This window comes from Vollenhovia emeryi, unplaced genomic scaffold (genome assembly GCF_000949405.1).
Source record: "Vollenhovia emeryi isolate VEMERY1.0 unplaced genomic scaffold, V.emery_V1.0 DF939164.1, whole genome shotgun sequence".
NCBI lineage: Eukaryota > Metazoa > Arthropoda > Insecta > Hymenoptera > Formicidae > Vollenhovia > Vollenhovia emeryi.
Genome location: NW_011967202.1, coordinates 61,493 through 74,763, shown reverse-complemented (window position 1 = coordinate 74,763; position 13,271 = coordinate 61,493). Strand labels below are relative to the sequence as shown.

The 13,271-nt window shown below is 37.9% G+C and overlaps 2 protein-coding genes across 6 annotated transcripts in view; one reads left to right on the top strand and one right to left on the bottom strand.

Annotated features, from left to right (window-relative positions):
• The window catches only part of LOC105564450 (uncharacterized MFS-type transporter C09D4.1), a 62,988-nt gene that overhangs the window by 14,091 nt on the left and 35,626 nt on the right, over positions 1-13,271 (bottom strand). The window lies entirely within an intron of this gene.
• LOC105564451 (uncharacterized protein DDB_G0284459) overlaps positions 1,138-13,271 on the top strand; it is a 39,185-nt gene continuing 27,051 nt past the window's right edge. The window contains exons 1-3 of one of the 3 annotated variants that reach the window (XM_012016816.1): positions 1,138-1,408; positions 12,577-12,768; positions 13,202-13,271. In XM_012016816.1, coding sequence (XP_011872206.1) covers positions 1,326-1,408; positions 12,577-12,768; positions 13,202-13,271 — 345 coding nt within the window. In that variant the 5' untranslated portion in view covers positions 1,138-1,325. The remainder of the gene's footprint in view (positions 1,409-12,576; positions 12,769-13,201) is intronic. The other 2 variants (XM_012016815.1, XM_012016817.1) reach the window with 2 other exon arrangements.

Sequence of the window (13,271 nt, the reverse complement as noted above, 5' to 3'; positions counted from 1 at the left end):
ATAAAATAAGGACAAGCATAGAGTGTTCATAGTTGTAAACGAAAATGAAATATTTCTAATAGTTGTCAAACAGTTCGAGATCATAAAATACTCAAGTTTTTAATTTTTAAATTTGTCAAGTATTTAATTATGTAATTTTTCAATCCCTTTGGATTCTTGAACTCGGCTAATATTGATATCGGAAGGGAATATTTTTAACGAGTGCTATTCAGTGTTAAAGGTCACAGAAAATCGATGAGAATTGAATATACAATTGATATACCATCTTTTAAAAATAGACGTACACATTTAATTATCGAGAGTAGAAGCTGTTCAATGCATTCTCTCTCTCTCTCAGCTCTATATGATGTTTTTTACTGTCCAGAAAATTTGCGCGTTCGAAAAATCAAATATGATCTAATTGTAAGAGTAATCCAGATTAATCCTGCAAAACATGTAGGAAAATAAGATTCAAATAAAAATTCTTTAATTTCATGGAACGATTATTTGTTAATTTATTTATTATTATTTATTTATTATTATTTTAATGTATTTTTAAATGATTAAAAATAACAAATTTTATGCATTTTAATTAAATATTAAAAAATTTAAACATGAATATATGAAATTATATAATACATCATTCAAGAATTGCTATATAAAAGTAAAAGCCATACCATTATTGTCTCTCCAAATTAACAAATAAAATTTAAATTAAATTTACCTCTTTCTGGCAAAAATTATCAAATTATTTCCCACGAAGTAATACCCTCAATTCAATCTAAGCGAATAAAAGAATTTATATTATTCAGAAAAATTTAGGGATTTCAAAAGTAAAACTTGCTGATTTTAATCGATGCATAGATTCGAATGCTTCGAGAATAATATATAAATAATTCGCTGCAAAGTAGCATGTCGAATCCAGCTCGATGTGCGAAAGGGTTAAATTAAATACATTTTGCAGAAAGAAACTTTCCAAAGCGTATTTCCAGTGAACATTTGCGCATGATAAATTACAATTCAAGTGAATTAACAAAATCTTTCCGGTCACGTCTTTGCTCACGCTTGGCGCGACAATGCTAATCGCTCCGGAATGATTCCACGCTACGTCGGACGATTGGTATCGATTGTATATCGTATATGTAATATCATATCATATCTCGAAACGCGCGATCAACAGTCGACTAGAGTGCGTATTTCCAATCGCGTCGTGAGTTATTTCCTCGTATTAAAGGTATCATCAGTTTCACGCGAGGGCAGAAACTCGTCCGAAGAAACATTTTTTCCGCTTCATCTTCGTTAAAGATTTTCGTTTTCGTTCGTCTTTCGAATTGAACGAGAGAAACATGATGATCTCAAATAGTATGAGTTTACTGGCGGCCGGAGTGGCGGCTTCTGGATTTTTTCTTTACATCGGCCTTCGGTCGAGGTAAGTGCGTAAAAGTTTTAATTGTTGCCCATTGATTCTTTAATATTTTATTCTATATTATCTCTTGAAACTTTTTTGCCGAGATACGATTGACAAAAGTTCTGTATTGCTTTTTGTTGGGAAAAGGTGACTTATAAGAATATACTCACTGCGTAGGAGGTTAATATTTCTAAACCTGGTCCTTCGAATTCTATGCAGCTTTGTGTGAGTCTCGAGATTTATTTCGAGAACTACCCTGGAAATTATCCTCAGAATTTTTTTTCAATTATCGAATTTTTCCGAAATCCGAATAGTCGACGTAGTTTTGGAGCCGCGGACAAGTATTCATGAATTCTGAAAGTCTTTGAATTTTTCGATATATTAATTTTAATAAATCTAATCTGTCATGTTTTATCTTGAAATGCCAAGACGCTTGGATACCTTTGACTTTTCAGAAAGTCTAAAAATGAACAAAACTCCGAAAAAACTCCGAATACAATAATTCTAGTGCTCTGTACTTTTCTATACATTTATTTAGTTCTTTCCCGCGTGTATTATTTTTATATCGAACGTTCGGATTGGTGACGTAATGCCATATATCCGGAACTTCGAGGATTGTCAATAATAGGATTTGCACTTATCACACCCGTGTGCCGGTCGATCAATGTCCAAGTTATTTTTTACAATTCCTCGAAACAATCTGTCTCACGATAATCTCGCGCGATACGCTATTCTCGTAGCGATTGCATTGTGTGAAACAATTGCGATTGTGTTCCGGACGATTGACACCTACTCATTGACCATATTTGTTTAGTTTAAAAGAAAAAGGAGTAGGTTTTCATATTTTTTTTCTGTCCCACTGAGTCTTGTCGGCAAATCGTTAAAAATAAACGTTGAAATTTGACAATACCCGACTACCGTTTCGAAACTGTTTGTGACGCAACAAAAGCCAGGACGGTTTGTTGTACCGCCGACTTAAAATCGCGACGGGCTTATTAATTCAAAGCAGATCGATACCTATCGCCTGCTGATATTCTAAGATAACGAGATAGCATTGTGTCGGCTATGACCCGGATTAAAAATTGATTCCGCCTTTCGCATTCCCGGCGTATAAATTGCTTATAATAGATGCAATACTGTAAAATCACTGTAGACTCGTAGACTGTATTGTATATATACAGCTATTTTCGTAATCTTGTCAGATTCGTCGATATTCTTCTATATCTGGAAGAGTATTATTTCGGAAAGTGGTATAAGTTTATTCTTCGACAAGCTCTCCCTCAAAAATTCGTAATCCCACACGTGTACTCAACTGAAATAAACCGCGCTTGCGGGCCAAATTGCATTTGCGAAATGAGACTTTTTTCCTCAATTATTTTCACAATAAAGAAACGATGCGGACACTTAATTAAAATGTGGAAAGATAACAGAAATTGTCGCGGGAATGGAACGAGATAATTTTTCCAGAGAAAAATCACCGCAACGTCACCAAAAAGACTACATTTATATTTGACCAAAGATCATAACAAAATCCTAACTGAGGTATTTAATTTCGTCGTCGAAAAATCATCGTACACAATATTTCAAATGATTTCATTTTGCTGCGCAAGCATCGTCTATTATTTAATACTCCAAATAAATTTTTCAACTGCTTCTAAATCGTGTCTCTCGTCGACTCACCTTTCTTACATCCATTCTAACCCATTCCTTAATTTCGCGTTTGTACTCTACGCGCGGACACTCGTCTTCTTCCGCGATCAGCATACATGATCGTGACGGCGGCCGGGTGCAATGCTCCTGAACGTACACGCGTGAATAATGCCCGGCGTGGTCCCGCGACCTCGCAGACGAGCCGGTTTAGGCTCGCGCGGTACCACCGGAAGCGCCCACGGCGCGGTACCATCGACGACGTATCGATACCCGCGAGCGAGAGGAGGCGCCGGAGGAGAGAGAAGAGAAAGAGGGACCGTCATTAAGGATGCACGTGGCGGGCCACGGGGGCGTGGAGTACGTCAATGGTAAAACGTCGGGCGTTGCACAATGTACGTATCGAGCCGCGTCGAACAATGGACGCAACGGCGCGTAGGGGAACCGGAAGCACGTACAGGAACGCCGAACACCCGGGGATCCGCGCGCATCAGCGACCGCTCTCTTCATTGTCGGGATACTCGCTGTCGTGGATAGTCCGGTCTGCCCGCTGCTCGAACGCGAGGACGATCTCCGAAGGAGTATCGAGGGCCGTCCAGTTACTCGTCCGTGCAGAAATCGAATTTCCCGACGACGTGCGTCAATCGCGAAAGTTCCTCCCGTTCGCGACTATGGCTCGGCCGATTTTCTCACGGTGTCGGATCGCTGTCACGTTGTGAACCTACCGCCAAGGATGAAAGCGCAAATCGCATCGGAACGTTTCTAGCGCGTGTTACATCAGCATCGCCTTTCGAGTCCGCCGAAACTCCTGCCCGACTATACCGTACTTGGAAGTAATTCTCCGCCGAGTCCGCTTTATTGTCTGTTATAAGAACGGCAGCAGTAAGGAGAACAGAGACTTGAACGCGCATTATTTGACGCCGTCTGAGACCGACGCAGTTGCTATTCAATGCTGGAAATTAGTTTTTCGCACGAAGCTGAAAGCCCAGGCTATTTTCTATTTCAACAACTGCAAAATTGAAAATTCGTAGAGTCGTCAAACAACGCGACGGATAATAAGGTCTTGAGTAAAAATCAATTATTTGACGAGCATCTTGTCTCGAAAATATTGATTTTAAAGAAGAGAGCGCGCGCGGATGCGAAGGTGTAAAAAGATAATATTAAACAACCTAAAGAAAAATAAATCTACGTGAAAAATGCGGTGCGACGTTCATTAAAACGTGACATAGGACAAAGTGGAAGAGACGAGGATACAAAAAATTGGAAGAGTCGCTTGAAGAAGAGATCCGGTTTCGGACAGGCCGAGTAGACCGATTTGCCATCCTTACTTTTACTCAATGACAATAGCGCGAAGCGTTCGCGTTAGCATTCATTGTGAGACCGAGCTGAAGCTAAACGACCGATGAAACATTTCTTCCTGAGAATTATCTGCGGGAGAAAGCGAGAGAAACGGTAAGTGCTAACAGTGACTCGGCGCGGCTCGATAATTACTGCATACTTGCAAAACTATTCTAATGAGGTGATGTTAGATTCTTATTCAATTATACAGCTCGTAAATGGAAGCGATACTTTCTTACTGACAATAAGTTGGGCAAATTACTGTTCTTCGTACCACTTACGTCCCACGTTCGACACAGCTCCTCTCTCGTGGGAGGAAAATTTTTCGCCAATTTCTTCAACAGAGAGAAAAAAAATAGATACCAATGATATTAATGGTATCTATAAGTAAATTAGAAGTTGGACGGCGTCTATTGAAAAGGTCCACAATATGAAAAGTATTAAATACAGTCTCATAGAATATAATCTTTCTCGTTTCTAAATAATCTACGAGATTAATATCGGACTTACACGTATCTAATAAAATCGACTTTATGCGGCTCAGATAATAAATTTTATATTTACAAGTTGCAAAAATCATCCTCCTTCGACAATTTCTCCATTGCTCGTACGTATCATCTAAGACGTCATCTCACAGACATCCTTATTTATGTGAGTTTATAAATAATAATTTTTAAGGCTCTGTATATAAAACGTTAATTAATAGACGTAATGCAAGGGCAATAAGAGCCAGGCGCTAGATATTGAGTGCGGATATAACAATCTTTTGTATATTATTTATTTGAAATTGACTATTAGCGAATTCCAAGGCCTGTTTATAGCCAATTCTATACAGGGTGTCCTGAAATTCGCGAATCAAAATACCATAGCAAGAATGTCGTCGAAAAAATAAATTAAAAAGTTATTTGCCATTTTCCGTTCAACCGTAATGTATGATTGGCCTGTTTTGAACCTTTTTATCTAAAAAATCTACTGCTCGGAACGAAAAATGGCAAATAACTTTTTAATTTATTTTTTCAATGACATTCTTGCTATGGTATTTTGATTCGCGAATTTCAGGACACCCTGTATATTTAACTTTGTCTTCGATACACGTTCAAAGAGCATTTAGTCAAAAAGTGATCCGCGTAAACGTTGTACAGACCATTTTTCTGGGTAAGAAATATTACAAGAGGTATTTAAGATGATCTTTAAATATAACAATTGACTGGTAACAAAGCCTAGTGTGCACTCAGTGCGCACTAGTGCAACCAACCGAATTCGCTATATGTCAAACGTTTCGACCAACTCGTGTGGTCCTTCTTAATGACAATCAACATTTGAATTAAAATCTATCATGTCGGCAAATTAACATATGTTACAACGGCCACGATCAGAATATACAGTATAATTAATGTCTCTTTCCTACACGATGACATTAATTATATATTCTGACCGTGACCGTTATAACATATGTTAATTTGCCGACATGATAGGTTTTATTGTTATTGAGAGGGACCACATGAATTGGTCGAAACGTTTGACATAGTCAATTTCAAATAAATAGCATACAAAAGATTGTTTTATCCGCACTCAATATCTAGCGTCTGGCTCTTATTGTCCTTGCATTACGTCTATAAATCCTTATTTATTCTTATTAATCTTAAAGACTGAATATTATTGTAAAGAGAAGACATCAAGGAAGAACCGATTAGTAAGACAGACGTAAGATTCGTCGAGTACTATGTACGGCGATGTTCGCTGGGACGGGAAAGGCATTTATTATATAATAAGAAACGGTTACAGAGGCGAGCAATTGCACGATAGGTGATGTAATTGAATTGCAGCAGCGCGCGTTGGAGCTGCGAATTGTCTGTCTGTCTCTCTTATACGAAGAAAGGAGGAAACGTTCAAAGCGTGAGACTATTCTTTGCAGGTCATCGAAATCAATCAATTGTAAAAATGGATCGTGCTACTAGACAAGAAACGGAGAAAGAGGCAGAAAGATATGTAATTAAGACTAATTGAAAAATTTTTTAATTACTTTTATGCCGTTTAGCAGCACATTGTTAATCAAATCACTTAATTTATACCGCATATGTAAAAATAAGAAAAATTATTAAACCTCTAAAAGGTTGAACAGCTATTTTCCAAGTTTTACTAACTGCAATTTTTATATTTATAATACAGTCTATTCAATAAATAATTGCATTTGCTTGTTATCCTGCCAGTCCTGTCACTATTGGACGAAGTAATGACGAAAAAAATATTAATGAGTTTTTTAAACTGTAATAAAAATGAAATTTTTTTAATGATATAGAACTATTGTTTTCTCATTATTGTCGATTTTAGCTGTTTGAATAAATTTTATTAGCACGAATGAATAAAAATGTCGTCGTTTTCCATTTCCTCGCATAAATTATTTTAACAGTCGCAACACAAAAATGTAAGTGCGCTCAATAATACAACAAGAAGATTGGTAATATCATTGTAAAAACATAAATACGCTAAAATCATGTTTAGTAAAACCAGTGCTTCTTCAACAGGAATAAGTATCATGAAAAATGTGGTAACGACAAGCAACTTTCTACAGACTTAACCTACAATTTTACAATAGTAAAAATATATTCAACCTGTTTGTGTGCCATCGACGTTTTAATCGAATTTTGTAGTGAATTTTTATTATGTAAATCTATTCTGAGAGTCGCTTGAGAAAAATTAAATGAACAAAAATGAAATGGCATTCTGCACTTGTGCCATTTCACTCTTCTCTCTCCATCTGTGTCTTTATTTTCTCTTTCTTTCTCTTTCCAATATGGAGAGAGACTCTTTAAATAGAAACCGAAACGAGTTTCGTTCTTTTTAATAAGACGAGAGCTACAGAAAAATTAAATACGAAATGTGAATCTCAATAAAAAAAAGTGGCTTTAACTAATGTGACCATTCTAATTATCAATCATTTTGTGACTTCGAACTGACACGAATAAATATCCATATCATTACTTTTGACATTACGCAGTCTCGTTGGAATTGACGCGTTATTCACGGCAGAAAAGGGTAAAAGCATACATTGTTAAAATCGTAGCGTTGAACTTTTTACTCCAATCGCCACTGTTTCTATTCGGTGTATCGTTAATTAAACTAAACAATGAAGTGGAAAAAAACTACAGAAATTGAACGAGTAGATTTTGTTTTTCTAGCTACACGCATTTTTATTGAAATAATAAATTTTAACACACGGTAATAAAAAATAACGACGCTGAGTAGAAGCAGTGGCGACTCATCCGAGTCAAATTCGACGCTACGAATTCAACGGTAAAGCGAATTCTATTGATTATTACATCATCGAGCGACCGCCGAAATTCAGTGAAAGTGTCTATCAATCTCAGTAACATGGGTCACCAGCTAAAGAGAGAGAGAGAAAGAGAGAGAGAGAGGGGGGAGGGGAGAAAGAAAGAGAAAGGCATACACCATCATAAGAATGTAACGAAGACGGAGGCTCCTACCATCGGTGCGCATAACTGCGCGCTTCTGAGTTTCCCCGGCTACCAACGGTTCACTGTCACTTTCGAACCGACAGTCCGGTACGAGGATACGATCGCGCTGGTTCTGCGGCGCGAATAGTCCTCGGAAATGACATGCCGAGTGAGTTAATATATTGCGGTCTGACCGCGGACCAAGCTCGTATCGCCGTCAACATCATCAGAGGCGCGAGTTAAATTACGACTCTATCTAAATCCAGAGATTGGAGTCTTCTTGCCCTTTCCATTAAGGGCCGGGAAACAGCGCCTAGTCCAGACAATTGATATGCCGAATCAAACAGCAGCCGACTAGAGTGTCGTAGCAGCAGGGGAAACCGCGTATTAACAAAAAGGATATCGACCGAGTGAGGACGACGAAGAGGTAAAGAGGGAAGAAAATTAGACAAACTAGTTTGGAGATCGTCCGGAGGAGTGCACACTGAGAAGAGCAGCAGTTATACAGTAAAGGGTACGTGACAAAGTAGGACTCGAATGCAGAATAAGTTACTTGAAGAGGTTGAAGACGCAGACGTTTGAACGGTCGAGGAATCGAAACGTGATAAGTCGACTGTACGTTAGAAGTAGAAGAAAAGTTGATTGGACTGTAAGGAGATCGTAGATGTCGAATCGAGATCGTCCAAGCCTATCGAAGTATGAACTGTAAGGAGAAGATCTAATATACTTTGTCAGAACGTTACGCGTGCGTATCAGAAAGAGAATGGAAAAGAGGGAGCCAACAAGAGGATTGATCAAAAGACTTGCTTGAAGAAGCAAGGAAAAGAAGAGGAAGAGGAGGAGGAGATCGAGCAAGTTTAAAATATACAAATCTGAGACACGTGATAAAGGCAGGATCGATTAAAACAAAAGAGATTAAGCAGCATAAGAAATTGACAAGAAATTATCTGAAAGAATTAGAAAGAGATAACGGAACAAGGACTTGGTTCATCGAAAGGACATCTCGTTAAGACGAATTGCAACGATTAAGCAGAACATAATTCACAACAAAGAGTAGAGCGGAATCAAACGAAAAAGGAAAGAGTCTAATTCAAAGTGTTTTTCCGAAGAAATCGACGCACGGAGTTACGCGAACGCATTTAATCGCACGTAAATGCGACAGGAACAAAAAGGGGAAGAAAAAAGCAATTTAGGATAATAAATAACAGCGAAATAAATTAAAAAAGCTCAAACGAAAAAGTTACCAATGAGCTGTTTGCCTAAAGCTGAAATGGACCTTTTCTCAAGTTAGAGAGTAGATTTAATAATCTTCATGCCCGCATATAATTTATGCCGGTCATAACTTCTTACGTAAAACTAATAACACGCGCTACGTTATTAAAAAAAAAACACCTATAAAGAGTGCGGACGAAGCTCGATTGTGATTGCGTGTCCGTGGGCAGCGTTACGTAAAACAACGTAACTGCTGTCGAGCGTGCGGTGGAAAGCCGCGGCTGCGATCGCATAACCGGCGTTTAAATCGGAGCGCAAGCGCGCGCGGTTCGCGTTCAGCGCGGAACGGAACGCAATTATCGTCGCGTGGATCAAGATCGCCGATGCGGGAGGACGCCGGAATGGACAAGCCGAGGAAGTCGACGGGGAAAGCGAGGATCGTCGTGGCCAGATGCGGAATCGCCGAATCACCGCGCCAACGTCGTAAATAAGAGATTAGGGTCGAAGGAACTTTCGCGTATTAAGTTACGGACTAATTTGCGCGTCTGGGTATTCTCAATTTTCACGGGACGACAATTTTCCGTGAGATCTCGCAGTGGAATCGCCGCGGGCCAATTGGAGTCGATGCTGGCCAGAAATAATCGCAAGCCATCTCTCTTTCGGACAATTAGTATGTTATGATCTTTTCGAAGGAAAAGACGAACAAGTATTTGAAGAAAGGTCAACGTTGACTTGGATTAATTGTGATTAGTTTGCTAAGTAAATCTTTGCGCGTAATTGATAGTGCCATGTGATATTAAAAGACGAGAAATTGTCTTCTCAGGGTGGAGTTGCGCGAGTGGATCGAAGTTGACTAAAACTAATTTCGATTTCATTTCATTTTTTTCCCCACGATCTACATTGTGACGAATAGTGCAGCAGTGCTTGTCTAGAGGATTAGAAAAGAAACATTAATTTCTAAAAGGGGAAGACGAAGTGCGTCGCCTCCATTCTTTTAGAGAACATTTCCTCCCTTCATTCGTCAGCAACATGCTGATTTACATTTCAACCTTGATCTCGACGCTCCTAATCGAGAACGACAAAGTCGTGCCCGGTCAGGAGAGGTACAATATGGCGACTTTTATGGTCCTCTTTCTGTTAATCACCATCGAAGTTGTGGTGGTGAAGGTGGTCACCTCCGATATGGAACATGATGAAAACAGTCACTCGATAAGCGCGGCCACGGTGTTCTTTGATCGCGAAGATTGAACGCGAACAGCCATCAGCCAATTTACGAATAGTTTAATAATTTTAATTCTTTCGAAAGTGGCATAAGATAGCGATCCAAACGTAACGTTTTTATGGCACACAAAAGTATATTTTTGCAGAAACAATATATTTATGTATACAGGGTGAGTTTTATTTCGTGAACCAGTCGTTTACCATGAGATATGGATTACCGACCAAAACTGTAGCCAACCTGGGAAAAAATGGAAAAATCTAGTTGTAAATATTTGAATCAATTAGATAGAGATATAATTAGATATTACACGACTGAAACATATATAACGAGGTTTTTTTCCATTTGTCCAAAGTTGGCTACAGTTTTGGTCGGTAATCCATCGTGTACGGTAAGAGACTGGTTCGACGAAATAAAACTCACCCTGTATATTTAAACTTCCGCAAAAGTTACTTAATTATTTTAACAACATAATTATCTAAAAAGGGAGAGAGTAAAATTGATTTTACTTGACAATCAAGTCGCAATGATTATTAATTGATCCAACTTAACTGCTTTGTATAGTCAATATCGCGCGTTGAAGTAGAAAGAAATAACAGCATCGATTTATGACGTGCGTGTTTGACTTCTGCCACTTTCGAAATAAATGTAAACCGTTAATTAAGCGTGTGCGATGACCGAGAAAAAAACAGCTAGAAATGCGCGCTATTGTAGCATAAAACCTTACCCACCTATTTATAAGTACTTTCTACTACATTCTCTTTCGTAGTGTTGTCTCGCGCCAATTACAGGTTTCGATAATATGGGATCTCATGTAGCGATATATGTATACAGGGTGCCCTGGTATTGTCAATTCCTCTCAAACAATACGGACTAAATCTTTCGTCAACAAAAATAGTGTTATTTTGATGCGTTACTAAAATTTTTATTAATAAAGTGATGGAAAGTGGAAAATTATAGCTTTTGATTAATAACTCAAATGAATCTTGTTTCCGAAATTATTTGATTTTAATTTAGGACGTGATTGGAATTTATTTAATGTTGAAAAATGTATTAATAAGATTTGATGTACTATAAAATTTAAAAGATACGGTAAAATTAATAATTACATTATTATGTGTCATAACTGTATTTACGAACTAATTAAATTTAATTATTTAAATAATCTTCAAAAGTTACGAAAGAATAATTGAAAGCATCACGGTCAAGCAACAAATATAAATCAATTTAACCTTGTCTGACTGGTTTTTGTTCTCTGTCCTTCGTGCGTGTGTGTGGGTGTACGTGTGTGATATAAGTTCACATCTACTTAAAAATTTGTTTTTACATTGATTCAAACTTGTTGTTTGACTGGTTCGTTTGGCCTTTATTCTTTGTACGTGTGATATAAGTTTAAATCAATTTAAAAGTTAAGACATTCTTAGTTTTCGCTATAAGGTGATTATAGTCTTGTGGAATAACATTTTCGTTCCGCTTTTGCAGAACACCCTGTACAGCGAATGCGTATTGTGTTAATAGTCGGTGCATGTATATACAGTAAGCGCGGCTATTTTGTACCGTTACAACGTTGTAAATATGTAACAACTGTGTCCTAGAATACGTAGAACAAGTCGATCATTGCGGTTTCATAATAGGAAAAATTCGAATAATTTTATCGCGCGTCATATATTATTCTTTAATTATTATTTTATTATATTGCATTTATGTGAACTCTAATCACATTGTCTTCCGTCGTAAATACTCGTAAATACTCGCGTAGAGGATATTTGATATCAGCGTATTCAGAAATAAATTTAATCAGTGATTTGTTCATCAAACTATGCGTTAATTCGTTCGATATATATATATATATATATTGAATTTCTATATCAGCTTATTATTCCACAGTATATAAATAGCAATATATTGTAAATTTTGCGATTAATAAATATATTGTTCATAGTTTATGTATTGCTTATCGAGTAAACCTTCCAATTTTAATATTCAATAATTTGAGGATACATTTCATAAATTGAAATTAAATAGCATTCAAGTGAATCGATCAAAAATTGAATATCCCCTCAGCTCAATATATTTCCGTATAATTCAAGAAAAATTTGAAATTGCCTCGCAAAAAGGACGGAGGATCAGGTTCAAATCGATCGATGTTCATTGCCCCAATTGTTAAATCAAATCAATAACCTCCGATCAATTGAACAGTTAATTGAAGATCTAAAACGACTAATAACACGCGTGCGATGCACGCATTTACGACCGTAATTGTCTTCCCGTTTTTCCCTCGATGTTTGCCACCGTGACTTACGAAAGAAAACATTTAGGAAGAATTCGAAGGCGAGGGAGCCCAAACGAGTGATCATAGACAACGGACGTTGCGCCTGCTGCCTGGCACCGTTTCGAGTCGGCTGCGGCGTGCGCTGCAGTGATTGCGGCGCTAGATCATGCAGGAAGGCCTGTTCACGTTGGGACACGTCCGACAATGCCTGGCACTGCATATTCTGCTATCAACAAAGGTTTCCGCAATAATACGTGTTCATACTCCCTAACATGCTATTTATTCTCGAATATTGCATCCTCCATCCGTTCGATAAACGAACCATATAATCTTTCTCGAGGTCTCCTTACAGTCCCTGCACTGAAAAAAAAATCTGATAGATTCAACCAGTCATCTGTTAGAAAATGAACGAATCATTTTACCATGAAAGGTTTACCATGAAAGATATTTCATAACCAGAAGTTTGCTAGACTTCACCGCACATCTGGTAAATCCTAAAGGGAATTCTGATTCGTCCATTTTCTAACAGACGACTGGTTGAATCTATCAGATTTTTTTTCAGTGTATCATCAAGGCTTTAACGTTAAATCTGTAGCGTCGTCCCCCCCAGTTTGTCGTCAAATATTTTAAACAAAAGTCGCATTTGAAGGGAACAATTTGTGATCTCGCAGGTTGTGGCTGAAGAGGAATGACAAGTGGTTCGACAATTTCGGCGGCGCGGCGAATGAGGAGGAGCCGCGT